This window comes from Sus scrofa, chromosome X (assembly GCF_000003025.6).
Source record: "Sus scrofa isolate TJ Tabasco breed Duroc chromosome X, Sscrofa11.1, whole genome shotgun sequence".
Taxonomy (NCBI): Eukaryota; Metazoa; Chordata; class Mammalia; order Artiodactyla; family Suidae; genus Sus; species Sus scrofa.
In genome coordinates, this window is record NC_010461.5 from 97,255,244 (window position 1) to 97,276,238 (window position 20,995).

Below are 20,995 nucleotides of genomic sequence, written 5' to 3' on the forward strand. Positions count from 1 at the left end.
ATTTTATGTCTTGGGAATAGAGACGTTCCGCTTTCCTGGTCCCCTTCCTCCACAGGCTAGGATTGCTGCAGTCAAGAGTACCTCCTCTGAAAAATGTCAAAACACTGGGAGTTCCCATTGGGCTCAGTGGTAACGAACCCGGCTAGCATCCATGAGGACTCAGGTTCGATCCCTGGCCTCGCTCAGTGGGTTAAGGCTCCAGTATTGCCGTAAGCTGTGGTGTAGGTCAGACATGGCTCAGATCCCACGCTGCTGTGGGCTGTGGTGTAGGCCAAAGCTCCAATTCAACCCCTAGCCTGGGAACTTCCATATGCTGTGGGTGCAGCCCTAAAAAGACCAAAAAACAAACAAAAAAAAATTTCAAATACTGTGGATGTACAAATTGGGAAGCTTCTCTGTAGAGCAGTTGGGTAGCATGTAACAAAATCCCTAATACCATGTAAATATTTTAACTAAGCTACTTCTCAGAATTTATCCTAAGGAACAAATGAGAAAAAATACATACAATTTTAAAAACAAGGATGTTGACTGAAGCATTATTTATCATAGCAAAATGTTGGAAAACAACCTAAGAGTCTGTTAATGAAGGACTGATCTAATTATGTTTATCCATATCCATCCAGTAAAAGTCATGCTAATGACTATAATATAGAACTGTGATACCTATAATGTTTTTCATTGCGGTAAAATATGCATAACATTTACTGTTTCACTATTTTAAGTTCAGCGGTACATCCAACACCATGTTGGACAGAAGTTGCCTTATTCCTCATCTTAGAGGAGAAGCTTTCAGCCTTTCACCATTGAATATGATGTTTGCTGTGGGTTTTTCACAACGGCCCTTGAATAGATTGTAGACGCTTCCTTCTATTCCTTGTTTGTCGGGTGTTTTTATTAGGAAAAGGTGTTGAGTTTCGTCAAATGCTTTTTCTGCATCGATTGCGATGATCATCTGTTTCATTCCCCCTCATTCTGTTAATATGGTGTATTACATTGATTGATTTCAAATGTTGGACCAACCTTGCATCCCAGGAATAAATCCCACTTGGTCATGGCATATAATCCTTTGACTGTGCTGCTCCATTCAGTTTGCTAGTATTCTGTTGAGGACTTTTGCAGCAGTGTTCGTTCATAAGGATATTGGTCTATAGTTTTCTTGTACTGTCTTTGTCTGGCTCTGGTATCAGAGTAATGCTGACTTCATAGAATTTCTTCCTCTTCACATTTTTTGGAAAAATGTGAGAAGGCTTGGTGTTTAGCTGCGCTGAAATGTTTGGGAGACATCACCAATGAAGACATCAGGTCCAGAGCTTCTCTTTGTCAGGAGATTTTCTGCTATTGATTCAGTCTCCTCACTGGTTAAAGATCTACTCAGATCTTCCTGTTTCTTCATGGTTTAGTCTTTTTTTTTTTTTTGTAAGGGCTGCAGCCATGGCATATGAAAATTCCCAGGCTAGAGGTCAAATCGGAGCTGTAGCTGCCAGCCTACACCACAGCCAGATCCCTAACCCACGGAGCAAGGCCAGGGATCAAATCCACATCCTCGTGGATACTAGTGATCAGAAGCCACAACCAGCGGTCATAGCACAGACTCCCAATATTTGGAAGACTGAGTCCTTCTTGTTCATCCTGGGTCCCCTGAGAGCTGTTCCAGAAACATGTGCATAAGTGCCTGCCATTGTACTTAAGGGTGAGGCATGGGCAGTGCCAAGAGCTAAAATTGACCAAAATCAAAATTAACTGCAATTTTCCATCCAAGCCTTCCCCTGGAAGTTGCAAGTCTTCAAGAAATTCTTAGAGGTCCAAATAGTTACATCAGACAGATTCTGCCAGTGTAACCGTCATCTCTGTAGAAAGATTTCTGGTGCTCTGCCGTCTTCTCAGGATCCTCTCTATAATATATTTTTATTGAGATGGAATTCAAATGTAGTTAGCCATTTTACTATATTTTAAGGAGTCAGATTATAAAACAATGTTCAGCACAATCACCTTTGTAAATATATGGCATAGAAACAAAGATTGGAAAGAAATATCTGTGCGTGTGAATAATGGTCATTGCTGAGTGTTAGCATTACAGGTTTTATTTTCTGCCTGCATTTCCATAAACTCCAAATAGGTTCCTGTAACTTCTTTATAATCAGGAGGAAGTGGTCTTTAAAAAAAGAGCAGGAGTTCCCATCGTGGCAGCGCAGTGGAAATAAATCCAACTAGCATCCGTGAGGATGTGGATTTGATCCCTGGCCTCCCTGGCCTTGCTCAGTGGGTTAAGGATCCGGCGTTGCCGTGAGCCATGGTATAGGTCACAGACGAGGCTTGGATCCCACATTGCTGTGGCTGTGGTGTAGCCGGCAGCTGTAGCTCCAACTCGACCCCTAGCCTGGGAACCTCCATATGCCGCAGGTTTGGCCCTAAAAAGCAAAGACCTTTTTCAAGTGCATAGTCAATTCACAGTGTATGCAATGACAGTGTTCCTCAGTCGATTTCCACGGATTTAGTAGGTCACCTGCACACCCTTTTCCCTTCTGTTGAATAAAAAACAAAACTTTGTTTTACTTTACAGGTAAATGTCAAAGAGCTTGATCCCAAATATGCTCATATCCAAGTCACTTATGTGAAGCCCTACTTTGATGACAAAGAACTCACAGAAAGAAAGACTGAGTTTGAAAGAAACCATAATATCAACAGATTTGTTTTTGAGGCTCCTTATACACTATCAGGCAAAAAACAAGGTTGTATAGAAGAACAGTGCAAACGCCGTACGATCTTGACTAGTAAGTAGGACTTGGCATGACTTCTTTGTTTGATATGGTCTTTTTTTTTTTTGATACACAAGTAACAGCAGGTCAGCAGGAAAATGTAACTGAAATGTCAGTCATCCATTGTACTGCTGTTCAGTCGCTAGCTTGCACAAACAAGGCTACATTATAAACCGTTGTTTTCCCATGTGTAACTCATAATTGCTCTGAGGTATCTCATAAAAAGAATTTCTCCCTCAGTCCTGAGTGTCTTTCTCAGTGTCTAATTGCTCTCCTAAGGTATTTTCTAGAGAAGACATCGGGAGAATTAAGCATAACATATTTTTCCTCGAATTTGAATTTGCAATCTGAAAAACTCATTTGTTCAATCTTAACATTTAATAGCTTCAAACTCGTTCCCATACGTGAAGAAGAGGATTCCTATAAGCTACGAACAGCAGATTAACTTAAAGCCGATTGATGTCGCTACTGATGAAATAAAAGATAAAACTGCAGAACTGCAAAAGCTTTGTTCTTCTGCTGATGTGGACATGATTCAGCTCCAACTTAAATTGCAGGGCTGTGTTTCAGTGCAGGTATGTTGGTTGCTAAACATGTATTAAATGTTTCTTGATATTCCTCTTTCATAAAGGCACAGAGCAAGCACTCAGGGTAATTGTGTGTTATACTCTTCTCGAGTGCAAAAACCTGTCCATTATTTTTAATAAACTCAACAAAGAAGTTATATTTACTTTCTATAAATTTTGTTTTATATCAGAGGACTTTGAAAGAAATCCCTTTGACTATAGCCGAGTCCTACATTTACATGTGAGAAATTATTAACTAACTTATTAGACTATCATCTTTGCAGATGATTTGCTTTGGTTAATCTTTTTCCAATAAATTTACAGTAAAAAATAGTAAATACGTTTCTCAATGTGGATTTTTAATATATCGGGTTTTTTTTTTTAAGATTACAAATGCAGAAATTACTTCTTGATGGCCTTCTAACAATTCTCTCGTTTTTCTCCTTTTGTAATTTAGGTAAATGCAGGTCCCTTAGCTTATGCAAGGGCGTTCTTAAATGATAGTCAAGCTAGCAAGTATCCACCTAAGAAAGTAAATGAGTTGAAAGACATGTTTAGGTAAGTGCTTTGTAGTTTTCGGATTAGACTTCTCTTCCATTTTCTTCTTCTTCCTCTTCGGCATACCCATGGCATGTGGAAGTTCTCAGGCCAGGGATGGAACCCACGTAGAGCAGTGACCCGAACCACTGCAGTGACAACGCTGGATCCTTAACCAACTGTTCCACAAGAGAACTCCTCTATTTTCTTCTTAAAAGATACAAAAATATTGACCAAATAATGACCCTCCAAAAAGGGATATTCTCTGTTCTCTTTTACAGCATTGAAGTGACCTTCTAGTGGTACTCTAAGTAGTGAGGAAATGTGTGATCTCTCTCTTGCTGCAGAGCTTGAACCAATTACTAGTGACCAAAGAGATGAAATATGCCAACGCGATTTTTTTGCTTTGGATATTGTGACACAAACACAAGCCTTCATTCCTGACACGATTTGCTCCGTTGCCTGATGGACCTCATGTTACAGCTTTTCAGACCATCTGGGATAGGAAGGGTTGGATAGACTTGATCCTATCCCATGTTCTTAATTTCTGCCAGTCTGGAGCATGTGATGTCTTGTCTGGATTGAGCAGCCCTCTAAGCTAAGGCATGTCTGAATGGTCTTACATTAGAAAAAAACCTGTTTCATATATAAAAAGAGGTTACCTTCTGAATAAGAGAGAGAGAGATGAGTAAAATAGACTAAGGAGAAAGATAATGACTTATCTACTCATTTGCTTCTGACATTGACTTTTCCTATCTCTGTGTTATCAACCGTTTCAGGTTACACGGTAACCAGTAGTCAGTAACAGTAATTCAGGATCTAGTAATACCTGGCATGTACAATAAGATTCTGTTAGTTGCTATGACAGGGATACAAAACAAATGGGCAGTGAGGTACTTTGTCCCCTAAGACCTATGTTCTAAGTATGGACATTAAGGAGTTCCCGTTGTGGCTCAGTGGTGAACGAATCCGACTAGGAACCATGAGATTGTGGGTTCGATCCCTGGCCTCGCTCAGTGGGTTAGGGATCCGGCGTTGCCGTGAGCTGTGGTGTGGGTCGCAGACGCGGCTCAGATCTGGCGTTGCTGTGGCTGTGGCGGAGGCCAGCAGCTACAGCCCTGATTCAACGTTTAGCCTGGGAACCTCCATATGTAACAGGTGCGGCCCTAGAAAAGAAAAGAAAAAAAAAAGTCATGAAAATTTAAGTATGGACATTAAATGTAAACACATGAAATGATGAAAAAAATGCTTTTATGATGTCATCAATTCTCTATCCCCACTCTTACCAGTCCAGGACAGATACTTTCTATCTACAGTACCCAGCACTGTACTGGGTACATAGTTAGCCCTAAATAAATTTTTTTGAATGAATGATGTTATCTACAGATGTAAATTATCGTTAGCACAACTTTAGCTGAGAGCATATCAAGTAAATGACTGAGCAAGTAGGCTTCCTAGAGGGTGTGTGTTTTGAGCCATGTTTTGAAGGAGGTAAGAGACCAGAGGAGAAAGACGGGAAAGATATTTCAGATTTAGGGAATGTCATTAGCAAAAGCACAGGGTAAAAACAGAGGATTCTAATCTCCCTTCCAGGCAAGCCGTGGTTAAAGTAAGTATTAAATCACCCGTGAGATTTTCTAGGAGCACATAACAAAAACTTTATCTTTGATCTTCATCCGTAGGAAGTTCATCCAAGCATGCAGCATTGCACTGGAGCTCAATGAGCGGCTAATTAAAGAGGATCAAGTTGAGTACCATGAAGGGCTAAAGTCAAATTTCAGAGACATGGTGAAAGAATTGTCTGACATTATTCATGAGCAGGCAAGTATTACAGTGGTTGAAAATGAAAACATGACCTGGGATCCCAAAAGTGTTCCTTAGCCAACCTATGGATTTGAAATGTGTGGAAATTAGTCTGTTATTTTAAAATGTGCTCCTGTTTTCTTTCATCATTTAAGTGATGTAATGCAAATCAAATTTGAAGCGCTTGCTGAAGCGATTGTCAGTAATAAGCCATTTTGTTCTTTGTGCCGTTAGAAGTGAGTAGCTGAGCATGTCTGAGTTGATCTACTGTGAACGTGGCTAAGAGTCTCTCAAGAAGGGCCCTAGAGAAGTAAAAGGGCCCTCGGCAGCCAGATCCCTAAGTGAATATCCCTCTCCTGGTTCTAAGAATCTAGGTACAGTTGGCCCTTCATATTCACAGGTTCTGCATCTATAGATCCAACCAACTGCGAGTTGAAAATTTTTGAAAAAAAATTCCAGGAAGTTCCGAAAAGTAAAACTTGGAATTTGCTGCACACAGGCCATTATTTACATCACATTTGCATAGTATTCATTATTGTAAATAATCTAGAGATGACTTAAAGTATAGGAGAGGAAGTGCATCGGTTATATGTAAATACGGTGCCATTTTATATAAAGGTCTTGAGCATCCACAGATTTGGGGGGTTTTAGGGCCACACCCACGGCATGTGGAAGTTCCCAGGCTAGGGGTCAAATCAGAGCTGTAGCTGCCAGCCACAGCCACGGCAATGCCAGATCCCAGCCACGTCTTCGACCTACATCACAGCTCACTGCAACACCGGATCCTTAACCCACTGAGCAAGGCCAGGGATCGAACCTTTGTCCTCATGGATGCCAGTCAGATTCATTTCTGCTGAACCATGACGGGAACTCCCACTTCCACAGACTTTGGTATCCATGGGCAGGGTTGGAGGTACAGGGGGCAGTGGTCCTGGAACTAATCCTTGAAGGATACCAAGGGACCACTATACTCTCGTTTAGGTGAGATCCTGAAGAATTTCCAAAATTTGAGAATTGGCTTAGTCCCCATGCAGCCTGCAAAACTATTTTCATAAAACCTAGCATTTTAATCTATGACTGAGCATGATTGACAATTACAGATAACTTAGTAAAAACACAATCTGAAAAATATAGAAGATCAGCTCACCACTTAGAGTTGAAATGATGTCATAATCAGGTGGTATGGCTTTTATATACCTTCTTACCTTAAAGCCAGATTACTTCTGGATTATCCTGGTAAACGTCATTCCTACACTGAGGTCCTAAAATCTGTGATTACAACCCACTCTGTATCTGGATTGCCACCAAAGTCTTTTAACATCTTCAGCACCGTCATAAAAGTCACAGTGTGATGTTCTGGTTCCCTCGGTGCCTGAGTCTATTAAGCTTATCATAAAGTCTCCTTCATTCCCTTACTAAAGAAAACACTCAATAAGAAATAATTGCTTTAGAAACTCTTCAAACTCATTTTTTCTTTGTCTATTGTCTTTTTAGGGCCACGCCCACGGCATATGGAGGTTCCTAGGGTAGGAGTCGAATCGGAGCTACGGCTTCTGGTCTACGCCACAGCTCACGGCAACGCCGGATCCTTAACCCACTCAGCGAGGTCAGGGATCAAACCTGCATCCTCATGGATCCTAGTTGGGTTCGTTAACCCCTGAGCCACGGCAGGAACTCCCTTTTTTCTTTTCATTGGTGTGTGTGGCGGAGAGTTCCCTGGTGGCACAGGGGTGTTGTCACATCCGTGCCCTGGGTCACTGCTGTGGCGTGTGTTCTATCCCTCGCCCAGGAACTTCTGCATGCCGTGGGCACAGATAAAAACAAACAAGCAAAAAATTTTAAATGCAGTGAAGACTCCTTAAAAGAAACAAGGATGATTACGACCATTTATTTTATTTTTTTAATTTATTTTTTTATTACTCAAATAAATTTATCACATCTGTAGTTACGTAATGACCGTAACAATCCAGTTTCACAGGATTTCCACCCCATAACCCAAGCACACCCCCCCACCCCCAAACTGTCTCCTCCGGAGACCACAACCATTTAGAGAATGTGTTCTTAGCGCTGGTTCGTCCTCTGTCCTGCTCTCTGCGTTTCAGTGATTGCTTGAAGGCAGTCCCCTCTGTGAGACCATCACACAAAGGAGGTACCTAGCACTCGGCCGCCAGTAGTCAGTACCCAAAGAGCTGCAGTGTAACGATGGAGGAGAGAAGAGACATTTTGAGGAAACCAAAAGCTAGGAGACTCCGAAGCAAGCTCTGCCTCCTGGAATTGATCTTGTATGCTTTCTCTTAGAAAGGACTTGGGAAATTTTAGGTATAATTAGCCCACATTCACACCGAGTGACCAGGAGTCTCGTTTTCTTTTTTTCTTTTTTTTTTTTTTTTGTCTTTTTTTGCCATTTCTTGGGCCGCTCCCACGGCATATGGAGGTTCCCAGGCTAGGGGTCGAGTCAGAGCTGTAGCCACCGGCCTACACCACAGCCACAGCAACGCGGGATCCAAGCCACGTCTGCAACCTAAACCACAGCTCATGGCAATGCCGGATCCTTAACCCACTGAGCGAGGCCAGGGAACCTCATGGTTCCTAATTGGATTCTCTAACCACTGAGCCACGATGGGAACTCCAGGAGTCTCGTTTTCTAACCATTGTCATCTCAGTGTGGAAAAGCCAGTCCATCAGCCTTGCATCATCCCATCTGTTCGATGAGACGCCTACTCTCCCGTTGTCATGGCTGGGAATCTGGTCGGCCTGAGGAGTCTGGAATCAGTGTTCTATTTCTTCTTTCTGCCCTCTTTACCTCTGTTAGCCCGCTTAGGACCGAGTGGAAACTGTTCCGAGACATACCTTGGCTGCTGTCTGCAGAGGCCCCTTTTTGCCTCCTTCCCGCAGTAGCCAGGTGATGAGGAGGAGGCAGGTAGGGGGTCATTCCGCTTCCTTTACTGTCTGTATCTCAAGCTCGGCCCATGATTACAGTGGGTGGGGGGTACACCCCTCTTCACCATCCCTGTTCTGGAGTATGCTTTGATCGAATAGACGACATAATTTGTTCCCAGAAACTGTCCGGCTTCTGCCTTGCTGTTCTCCACAGTCCTTAGGAAAAGACAGCAAAAACTCCTCCTTCACAAAAGATATAAAACAATTACATCATGTTAAGCCAACGTGTATTATATTACAATGATATGCTTTGCATGCAACTGTATGACCTAGCCTTGACCTCTAAATTATTCAAATTGAAAGCAAATTATTCGATTTGCTGCTATTACTGTGATCAAGACATTTAGAGTAGTCGTTTTATAAAGTTCGTTTTGCCCTTGTTAAACAACGAAATACACCTGAGTAAATTTTAAAGATCTCAGCTTTATTTGGTGCTTGACGAAGTGGGCAGCATCCCACCAAGCAGATAGAAAGGAGCTCCATAGAGCTTTACAAAATGGAGGGCTTTTACAGGTAGAAGGAGGACAAAGAGGTTATTCTAGAAAAGAGCTGATTGTTTCAGGCAAGGTCACCTTCCCCTGGGCACAACAGTGGTCTGTCAGGTGGACCACCTCACTAGTGCCAACCAGGTAATTCCAGATTGAAAGTCATACATACACAGTTTTGACTGGTTAAGATTACCTGCCTAGAAAAGGCTGAAACTGAAATTAGGTTAGATATTGAGTCTCGTTGAGGTGATGTAGGCTTAGCACAAGTGACTCCGTTTTGAGGCCTTTGATCTCTCTCTCTGTCTCTTTTTTTTTTTTTTTTTTTGCTTTGCTTTTTTAGGGCCGCACCTGTGGCATATGGAAGCTGCCAGGCTAGGGGTCAAATCAGATCCAGCAACACCGGATCCAAGTCATGTCTGCGATCTACACCACAGCTCAGGGCAATGCTGGATCCTTAACCCACTGAGCAAGTCCAGGAATAGAATCCACATCCTCATGAAGACTAGTCGCGTTTGTAACCCACTGAGCTACAACGGGAACTCCTTTTATCTCTTTTTTTTGATGATGCAAAGCATGGATTTTACAAATCTGTTGTCATATTTCCCACCTATCTCTTTTAATTTCCATAAATCATGGCTATTTTATTTAGTTCTAGAGACTAATATTTTTAGACCCTTGATGTTATATACTGATAGCTAACCAAGAAAAACCTTAGTTTCTATTGGTTTATATTGATGCAGGCTGTGCTGTCATAAGGCCTCAATCATATTCAGGTGTGCCTTCCTTTGGGCAAATGTTGACTTTATAGTGAATTTTTGTGAATCAGTATTTCCTATTAGAGTCTCATATAAAAGAGAGCCTTTTTTTTTTTTTTTTTTGGTCATACACTTTGAGACATTAGTTCCCAAAGGAAAAGGTAATAATACAACATAAAATATAGTTGTGCACTGAAATGTGAATTATCTGTTGAGCTCTGTAAATGATTACTTGACAAAAAAGATACAGCTGGGCTATTCCTTGGCCTTTTTCAATGCAATCTGTTACACTATGCCAAAAGCTCTTCAAGCTTTTGACTTTTTAAGAGGGATTTATATTATGTTAAGACTAGTAATTGCAGGAGTTCCTGTTGTGGCGCAGCGGAAACGAATTCGACTAGGAACCATGAGGTTGCTAGTTCAATCCCTGGCCTCGCTCAATGGGTAAAGGATCCGGCGTTGCCATGAGCTGTGGTGTAGGTCACAGATATGGCTCGGATCTGGTGTGGCTATGGCTGTGATATAGGCTGGCAGCTGTAGCTCCTATTCGACCACCTAGCCTGGGAATCTCCATATGCTATGGGTGCGACCCTAAAAAGCAAAAAATAAAATAAATTTTTAAAAAGACTATTAATTGCAGATCTTAATTAGAGTTGGTGGTGGCTATCGTTGTGTCTGTTTGGTCTGTCCTGTTTGCTTCATGGTGAATGCTCTCTGCTTGTCAGATCTGACAGGTGTGGGTAATCGATTAGTCATCTCTTAAACCTCTCCTGGGCTTTCAGATCAGTGTCATGAGTTATGATTTTTGTAAGAGGAAATTTCTCTATTATGGGCTTTATACAAGATGTGATGTGTAGCAACACAAATGATAGGACCCATTACTGCCACCATAAATCAGTTTGCAGGCTTAATGCTGAATTTCCAGAGCCAACTTGAGAAACTGGTACTGAAAGCTCGAGACCTAAGTTGGGACTGTTGAGTAAAGAAGTTGGATGTGATGTGTGTGCTCTTCTTTTCTTCCATCTAATCCAGGCATGAGATATTTCTTGCTTTTTTTTTTTTTTTTTTTTTGTCTTTTTGCTATTTCTTTGGGCCACTCCCGTGGCATATGGAGGTTCCCAGGCTAGGGGTTTAATCGGAGCTGTAGCCGCCGACCTACACCACAGCCACAGCAACTCGGGATCCGAGCCGCGTCTGCAACCTACACCACAGCTCACGGCAACGCCGGATCATTAACCCACTGAGCAAGGGCAGGGACCGAACCCGCAACCTCTTGGTTCCTAGTCGGATTCCTTAACCACTGTACCATGACGGGAACTCCCAAAATGGGTATTTTTAAAATATCTATACTAATATGAATATATGTATGCTTATATACTTATGGGATATACTTATATACTTATGAGATATAAAATTTTTATTGATGGAGTTCTTCATTTCCAAGAAGAATCTTTTGTATCCATTAACTTGTACAATTATAGTGTGTCTTTAGAAATATTCACTCATTTTCTCCTCACTCAATATTATTTCCCAAGTCTCCAGGGAAGGAGAATATGGGTACCTGCATGTTTGAAAAGCCCCACAGGTGATCTGGGAACCACGATAAGAAGATGATCTGTAAATTGTATCAACCAGTCCACTGTTTAGGCCTCTTGTCATGACCATCTGTTAAAAAAATATTTCAAAGACTGTATCACCTCTCGCTTTTTATTGAATTTTGCTGTTTACACCCTTTTGTTTTTCTAAATGAGTAACCAGATCTTTTCTGCTTTTTTGATATGCTGCCTTTGTAATACAGCTTTGAAGACTTGAGTCGGTAATGTTTTTCTTTGCTCTTTCTGCTTTATATCATGTGAAATAGCTAAGTGTCAGTGATGAATTGAAATATGCCTGTGATTTCATATACACATACTTTTTTGGCAGTGGCTGTTTTGCTTCATGATAAACATGGGGATTTCTTTTGTTTTAGATATTACAAGAAGACACAATGCATTCCCCCTGGATGAGCAACACATTACATGTATTTTGTGCAATTAGTGGGACATCGGGTGACAGAGGTTATGGTTCCCCAAGATACGCTGCTGAAATATGAAGACGTGCAGATGGAAAGTGACAACAAGAATGAACTCTCTCAGGAATATTTGGAGCTGTGCAAATGTTAAAATTTAAAGATTTGCTGTACATGGAGTGTTTCTTCCTGACACCAAAATTTTCATGCTTTCCAACAGGGTGCTTACATATTTGTAAATATTTAAGCAACTTGAAAGTGCCTGGAAAATTGCACCACTGTGCTTGCTTTGTACTTTTTTAGGTAAATCTATATACTGAGAAGTAGAGCTCAAAAACATCCATTCGATTTGCTTAATTGTTGCTTAAAATAATAATGGTACTATGTAAAATTGTATAATGGAACACAATAAAAGGTAAAACTTATTTGTAATTAGAAGTGAAGGAAATAATACTTTGAACATAGCATTTTTCTTGACAGGAAGCTAAACTCATGATCATACTAATCCTTGGAGGAAAAAAATTGATAAAATTTCCTTCAAATGTGAATACTTCTGATTGCCTACCAATGGTCAAGACTGGCTTAAGGAAACAAAAGCATTATTTAAAAGGGCAAAGTTCACAAAGAAAGGATAGACAGAGGAATACCAAGCTTACTGATCCTTTAGGTATTGTCAGGTAGTCCAGTCGGTCGCTCTTCTGACATAGGTTTGCCTGCTCCCAGCACTTGTTGCCAAAGCTTCATCAGCTGAGGCTATCCATAAAAGTGAAACAAAATGTCTTCTGAGGAGTTCCCATCTTGGCTCAGCAGGTTAAGAACTGGACTAGTATCCATGAGGACTCGAGTTCCATCCCTGGCCTTGCTCAGTGGGTTAAGGATCCGGCGTTGCCGTGAGCTGTGGTGTAGGTCACAGACATGGCTCAGATCCTGTGTTGCTGTGGCTGTGGTGTAGGCTGGCAGCTGCAGCTCCGATTTGATGACCCCCAGCCTGGGAACCTCCGTATGCCTCAGGTGTGGCCAAAAAAAAAAAAAAAAAAAAAAAAAAAAAAAAAAAAAAAAAAATCTCTGAGAATTTGCAGTCAGTACACTATGCAACTTGAAAGCCTTAGCAGCAGAGCCTGAGGATAAGCATTTTGTAACGATTATTTTCTTCAGTTTATGAGGTTAACAAGCATCTTGATAGAACTCGGTGGTTACAGCATTCTTGGGTCAGGACACATAACCACCACAGATTTCGCAAGTGCTAGCTAAGGGTTACGTCTCTAACTATGAAGAAACCTCAGACGACTGAAGTAATTCAGGAGCAACCAAGATGGGAAGAACGTTTTTAGCTTGCATTATCCATAGAATTTTGGCTGCCTTTCATGTAAACGTTAAGTCCTAGACTTATTTTTTGGATGTAGTTTAGCCTATTTTATAGGTGGGGAAAAAAGTCGAGATAGACACTGAAATATAAGTGGGTTGATGGAGCCTTGGTTTTTTAAGTACTTTGTGATCAAGTAAATCATAGAGATTATGCACCTGGCTTGGCCATTTTTCTTTATAGGTCATTTTTAAGCTTTTGGGGAGCATGAAATTATTGATTAAAGGTTCATCTTGTATTTTAATAGAAGATTCAGAAATTTCAAAGGCCGTTTGTAGGTCCCTGATACTTTGGAGTAACCTGTCGAGTTAGTTTCACCTTTGCCGTCCTTATATTTGGCGTGTGTGTGTCAAGAGTGGTCGACTAGCGCTGACTCTGAGAAGAGTGCTGCCATCTGAGAATGAGGTGTCCTGGGGAAACTTCACACTCTTTTGTCCATAATTCGTCCCTAACATGTCTCCCAGCACAGTATTGTGCCTGTGGGTAACATTTTAAAGTACAATAGATGGCCCCTGCCCTCAAGGAACTTGCAGTCTAGTCGAGGAGGCAAGATCAACACAAAATTTAATAATACAAGAATTAGGGGTTTGCATCATGGCTCAGTGGAAACAAATCTGACTAGCATCCCTGAGGATGTAGGTTTGATCCCTGGCCTCGCTCAGTGGGTTAAGGATCCGGTGTTGCCGAGAACTGTGGTGTAGGTCACAGACGTGGCTCAGATCTGGTGTTGCTGTGGTGTAGGCTGGCAGCTACAGCTCTGATTGGACCCCTAGCATAGGAACCTCCATATGCCAATGGGTGAAGCCCTAAAAAGACAAAAAAAAAGAAAAAGAAGAAGAAGAAGAAGAAAATGTTTTTCACAGAGAAGAGGTTTTAAATTTAAAAATCAGTTATTTCTCTCATGGGCCATGGCTTTGGTGTTGTATCTAAAAAAAAAAAAAAAAAAAAAAAAAGGGGGAGTTCCCGTCGTGGCGCAGTGGTTAACGAATCCGACTAGGAACCATGAGGTTGCAGGTTCGATCCCTGCCCTTGCTCAGTGGGTTAACGATCCAGCGTTGCCGTGAGCTGTGGTGTAGGTTGCAGATGCGGCTCGGATCCCGCGTTGCTGTGGCTCTGGCGTAGGCCGGTGGCTACAGCTCCGATTCAACCCCTGGCCTGGGAACCTCCATATGCCGCGGGAGCGGCCCAAAAGAAATAGCAACAACAACAACAACAAAAAGACAAAAGACAAAAAAAAAAAAAAGAATTAACAATATAAGACAAAAAAGTTGGATATGACCATTGCCAAATGAAGGACACTGTTGATAGCTCTTAGCACATTCAAGGAGTGCGAGGTAGGTCACTGTGAACTGCAGTGTTCAAGGATGGTTTCATGGACAAAAGATTGACCCCTTCAAAGATGAGAGGGTTTTCTAGGCAGGAGGAACAGCATGAGCAAAGGTATAAAAAGAATTAGCAGGAGTTCCCGTCGTGGCGCAGTGGTTAACGAATCCGACTGGGAACCATGAGGTCGCGGGTTCGGTCCCTGCCCTTGCTCAGTGGGTTAACGATCCGGCGTTGCCGTGAGCTGTGGTGTAGGTTGCAGACGCGGCTCGGATCCCGCGTTGCTGTGGCTCTGGCGTAGGCCGGTGGCTACAGCTCCGATACAACCCCTAGCCTGGGAATCTCCATATGCCGCGGGAGCGGCCCAAGAAATAGCAACAACAGCAACAACAGACAAAAAGACAAAAGACAAAAAAAAAAAAAAAAAAAAAAAAAAAAAAAGAATTAGCAGAAGTTCAGAGGATGGTGAGGGGACCGGTTTTGTTCAAGGGAGTAGTGGGGTGATAAAATTTGGAGCTAGATTTTGGGGAAGGCCTTGAATGCCAGGCTAACAAATAGTGTATGGACTCGAGTCAGTACATGTGAGGGAGCCAGTCAAGGTTTTTAAACAGATGAGTCAATTAAATGTGATTTTTAGAAATTTAATCCTGTTTTGTTACCATATGTATTTGAGGCAGAGAGAGATGGACATAGGGAAACCAGTTAGACAGTTGTTGCAATCATCTAGTTGTGAGTCCATAAACCCATAGATAAGAACAAGGATGGAGAAGAAAGGGCGAGTTAAGAGATACTGTGTGCAAAGACTGGACATGACCTTCTGATGGCCAAGGAGGAAAAAGGAAGAGTTAATTTTGTGTCCTGTGGCCAATGAGTTCTCCAGGTCCTGGCACAGTTTCACTAGATTTATTTCAACAACTTTCAGACTGAGGGCCAGAAGCTATAGAGAGAGGATACGGGGGCTAGACTAGAGAAACCAGCTAAATGTGTTTTGAAACTGTGTATATTAGGTATTGCTGTTTTATATAGTTTAATGATTTCATGAAGCGATTTGCCTGCTACAGATTCGTTCACATCAAAGAATGCATTTCTGGAGTTCCCGTCGTGGCGCAGTGGTTAACGAATCCGACTAGGAACCATGAGGTTGCGGGTTCGGTCCCTGCCCTTGCTCAGTGGGTTAACGATCCGGCGTTGCCGTGAGCTGTGGTGTAGGTTGCAGACGCGGCTCGGATCCCGCGTTGCTGTGGCTCTGGCATAGGCCGGTGGCTACAGCTCCGATTCAACCCCCTAGCCTGGGAACCTCCATATGCCGCGGGAGCGGCTCAAGAAATAGCAACAACAACAACAACAACAACAGACAAAAAGACAAAAAGACAAAAAAAAAAAAAAAAGAATGCATTTCTGCTATACTGATTATTTTGCAGTTAAGCTTGAGTCCAGTTTCCTCTGGAAGCTATGTTTTGATAAGTCTTTGAACACATAGTCAAATGTGAATGAAGTCACCCTTGGTGTTAGTTTATCACTACAGTGATAACCCATAGAGAAAAAAACGTAACTCCATGCAGGTTTTCCTAGTAACCAGTGCACCAGTGGCACCATATCTTATAGATGAGATTGTTATTATTACCGTATTTATGTGACTTGACTGCCTGTGTAAATATTATAAACATCTTTGAAAAAATGAAAGAGAAAGCAGCAGTGATAGCAACAATCTGGGAACCTTGACCAGCATACCACAGAACTAGAGATGACTCACTAGTTAATTAACAAACTAAGCAGGTCAGCACAGTAAAAACCCAAGCCTTTGATTATAAATACAAGTTTGCCTGAAATGAAGAACTTGAGCCATATATTGCAATAAGAATTTCCAAATTCGGAGCTCCCGTCTTGGCACAGTGGTTAACGAATCCGACTAGGAGCCATGAGGTTGCGGTTTTGCTCCCTGGCCTCACTCAGTGGGTTAAGGATCCAGCGTTGCCGTGAGCTGTGGTGTAGGTCACAGACGCGGCTCGGATCCCGAATTGCTGTGGCTGTGGTGTAGGCCGGTGGCTTCAGCTCTGATTCGACCCCGAGCCTGGGAGCCTCCATATGCCACGGGTGCGGCCCTAAAAAGGCAAAAGACAAAAAAAAAAAAAAAAAAAAAAAAGAATTTCCAAGTTCTTGAACATATTAATAACCAGATACATATTTCAGGCTTCTGAGCCACAAAACGGTGGGCCACCTTCAGTCTTGTTCTAACGGTACACTATTTCAGCCATCAAAACACAAGGGAAAGGAGTAGAAGAAAAGTTGGTGGGGAATGGGAAGTGGGTTCGTGTAACAAGGCCATTCCCCTATCCTGGGAGTTGGCCGTAAGAGTGCTTTGTTTATCTGGTTCCAGTTACGATAATACTTTTTTTCTAGTCCCTAACCACATAAAGGTCACCCTAAGAAAAGTGTGTATGTATGTTTATCCAACTCCTGATTGAAGTTGTGACTACATTCTCTAAAGATTTTGCCTCTCTGTGTGGCATTTAAAATTTTTTTCCAACATGCTTTTTTTTTTTGCTTCTGTTTTTCTCTTTATTGAGATGTAATTCACACACATTCACTCATTTAAAATGCACAATTTGGAGTTTCCGTTGTGGCTCAGCAGACTAAGAATCCGACTGGAAGAAAAAAAAAAATCCGACTAGGAACCATGAGGTTGCAGGTTCGATCCCTGGCCTCGCTCAGTGGGTTAAGGATCCGGCGTTGCCATGAGCTGTGGTGTAGGTCGCAGATGCAGCTTGGATCTGGCATTGCCGTGGCCGCAGTGTGGGCCAGCAGCTGCAGCTCCAATTGGACCCCTAGACTGGGAACTTCCATATGCTGCGGGTGCAGCCCTAAAAAAGCTAAATAAATAAATAGATTTTAAAAACGCACAATTCAGGAGTTCCCGTCGTGGCGCAGTGGTTAACGAATCCGACTAGGAACCATAAGGTTGCGGGTTCGGTCCCTGCCCTTGCTCAGTGGGTTAACGATCCGGCGTTGCTGTGAGCTGTGGTGTAGGTTGCAGACGCGGCTCGGATCCTGCGTTGCTGTGGCTCTGGCGTAGGCTTGCGGCCACAGCTCTGATTAGACCCCTCGCCTGGGAACCTCCATATGCCGTGGGAGCGGCCCAAGAAATAGCTAAAAAAATAAAAAAATAAATAAAAAATAAATAAAAAATAAAAACCCACAATTCAGTGGTTTTTAATATATCCAGAGTTGCACAACTCTCACCGCAATTAATTTTAGACCATTTTCATCACCCCCAAAAGAAACCCCAAACACATGAGCAGTCACCACTCACATATACCCTCCCCCCACCACCCTGCTTGCTCACCAGCCAGCCTCCAGCCCCTGAAAATCACTAATCGACTTTCTGTAGCTATAGATTTATATTCTAGATATTTCATATAAATGGAATTGCACAATATGTGGCCTTTTGTGATTAGCTTCTTCATTTAGCATAATGTTTTCAAGGTTTGCCTGTGTTGTAGCATGTATTAGAATTTCGTTCCATTTTATGGCTGAACATATTCCTTTTATATGGATACATCACAGTTTCTGTCCATCAGTTGGTAGATGTTTGGGTTATTTTTGCTTTTTGGCCATTATTAATAATGTTGCTATGAACACCCATGTACAAGTTTTTTTGGGTGGATGTTTTCTTTTGTCTTGGGTGTATACCTAGGAGTTGAATTACTGAGTCACATGATAACTCTGTTTAACCTTTTGAAGAACTGCCAGATTGTTTTCCACAGCAGCTACACCCTTAAGTTCAGCAGCAGTAAATAAGGATTCCAATTTCTCAATATTCTCAACAACACTTGTTATTATCTGCCTCTTTGATTATCACCTTCCTAGTGGATGTGAAGTGTACCTTACCCGGCTCGTTGTTTGCATTTCCCTAATGGCTAATGAAGTTGAGCATTCTGCCCTGTGTTTGTTGACTTTTTTCAGACCTTCTTTGGAGACATGTCTGTCCAGATTCTTTACCCATTTTTGAAAACTGGTTTGTCCTTTGTCAAGTTGCAAGAGTTCCTTATATGTTCTAGACGCAAGTTCCTCATCAGACAAATGATTTCCATATATTCCTCCTCTTCTGTGGGTTTCCTTTTCCTTTTTGTAATGGTGTCCTTTGAAACAAGTTTTTAATTTTGATGCTCTCCAGTTTATCTATGTTTTCTTTTGTTGCTTGTGCTTTAATGTCGTACCTAAGAAGATATTGCCTAATCCAAGGTCATGGGGCTTTATACCTGTGTCTTCTTAAAGTTTTATAGATTTAGCTCTTACTTTTAAGTCCTTGATCCATTGCAAGCTAGTTTTTGTATATGGTTTGAGGTAGGGGTTCAAATTCATTCTTTTGCTTGTGGCTATCCAGCTGTCTTTGTATCACCTGTTGAGAAGACTATTTTCTCCCATGGAATTCGCACCCTTTTCAAAAATCAGTTGACCATAAACGTATGGGTTTATTCCGGGCTCTCAGTTCTATTCCGTTGATCTATGTGTCTATCCTTATACCAGTACCACATAGTCTTGATCACTGTAGCTTTGTAGTAAGTTTTTAAATTGAGAAATGTGAGTCCTCCGACTTTGTTCTTTTTGGAATATCTGTTTTGGATCTTATGGGTCTCTTGCATGTCCATATGAATTTTAGACTCAGATTGTCAATTTCTTAAAAAAAAGTAGCTGAGATTTTGGAAGTATTTACTATTAATCTGTAATTTAATTTGGGAAGTATTACCATCTTAACAATATTAAAAGTCCCAATCCAAGTACACAGGATGTTTTTCTATTTCCTTAGTTTATCTTTAATTTTTTTCAACAGTGTTTTGTGGTTTTCAGTGTAGAAGTCTTGCTCTTCTTTTATTACATTTATTCCTTAGTATTTTATTCTTTTTAATGCTGTGGCAAAGGGAGTTATTTTTTATCTCATTTTCAGATTGTGCATTAGCTTACAGAGATACAACTGACTTGTATATTGACCTTATATCCTGAAACCTTGCTGGATTCATTTATTAGCATTAATAGTTTTCAGTGGATTCTTTAGTGTTTTCTATATACGATCGTGTCATCTCAAAATACAGATAGTTTTACTTCTTCCTTTCCTATCTTGATTCTTTTCATGTCATGTTCTCACTTGGCACTTGGCTAGAACTTCCAGTAGAATGTAAAATAGCAGTGGTGAAAGCAGACATCCTTGTCTTATTACTGATCTCTGGAAGAATGCTTTCAGTCTTTTCACCTTTTAAGTATGGTTTTCGCTGTGGGTTTTTCATAGATGCTTTTTATCAGGTTGAGGAAGTTTCCCCCAAAGGGATTTGCATCTGTTTTCTGATTCAATTCCCCCCGTAATCATATGATCCCTGTGTGACCTGTAGGGAAATAGATGACAAATGATTCAGAAATGTACTCAAGATACACCTCATGTTAGAGATGAAGCCAAGGTATCCTGACTCACAGTCCACAGTGTTTTCAACTATTATTTACTATTTCCTGTGGTCTTCTGCTGCAACTTTCTAGAGACACCAATAATTTTCCTCCCTTCCACTTTTTGACTAAGGTGGTAAGTTACCTAAGGATAGAGTCTGTGTCTGATTTTTCACCTTTCTTTCTCGGGAACCTCAAAGTGCCTGCCGCAGAATAAGCGCTTGAGCAGTCTCAAGGAAATACAGCCAGTTTAGATAAGCGGATATTGCTAAAGCTTTTATTATACGCGAGGCAATGTGGATAATATCCCAGCCCTCAGAGAGATTGCGGTGGAGGGCGATAAGCCCTAGTCACAGAGGAAGATATGAAGACATCTGATAATAGCAAATCACTGGTAATGACAAGTGCTTGAAGAGGCAGAGCTTTTCTAGATGTGGAACAAAAAAGGCTTCATGCAGGGCATGAACGGAGCCTTGAAGAATGGGTAGGAACTAGCGTGTGTATGGTAAGGAAGTACCTTCGGCAGGGCTTTAAAGAGGAAGTTTAAAAATTAACTCCATTTTAATTATTATATGAACTCTGACCCTTAAAACCATTCCCACTCTAAAAATCCCTGAAAACCATTCCCTCTCACAAGGGCCATGCAAAGGAAAAATAATAACAGGGTGCCTCTAAAGTCGGGGAACATTCTCTATGTTGTTTTTCTTTTTCTTTCTTTCTTTTTTTTTTTTTTTTTTTTTTGTCTTTTTAGGGCCACACCGTCGGTATGGAGGTTCCCAGGCTAGGGGTCGAATCAGAGCTACAGCTGCTGGCCTACACCACAGCCACAGCCGCAGCCACAGCAACGCAGGATCCGAGCCGCGTCTGCGACCTACGCCACAGCTCATGGCAACGCCGGATCCGCAACCCACTGAGCGAGGCCAGAGATCGAACCCACATCTTCATGGATGCTAGTCGGGTTCATGAACCACTGAGCCACGACAGGAACTCCTATCTTGTTTTTCTGACTCCCTTGTCCTTTGG

The 20,995-nt window shown here is 41.7% G+C and overlaps 1 protein-coding gene across 1 annotated transcript in view; it reads left to right on the top strand.

Annotated features, from left to right (window-relative positions):
- Positions 1-12,285, top strand: part of DOCK11 (dedicator of cytokinesis 11) — a 199,041-nt gene extending 186,756 nt beyond the window's left edge. The window contains 5 exon segments of the mRNA XM_021080484.1: positions 2,561-2,771; positions 3,141-3,331; positions 3,780-3,880; positions 5,542-5,680; positions 11,815-12,285. Of these exon segments, the coding sequence (XP_020936143.1) occupies positions 2,561-2,771; positions 3,141-3,331; positions 3,780-3,880; positions 5,542-5,680; positions 11,815-11,937 (765 nt within the window). The 3' untranslated portion in view covers positions 11,938-12,285.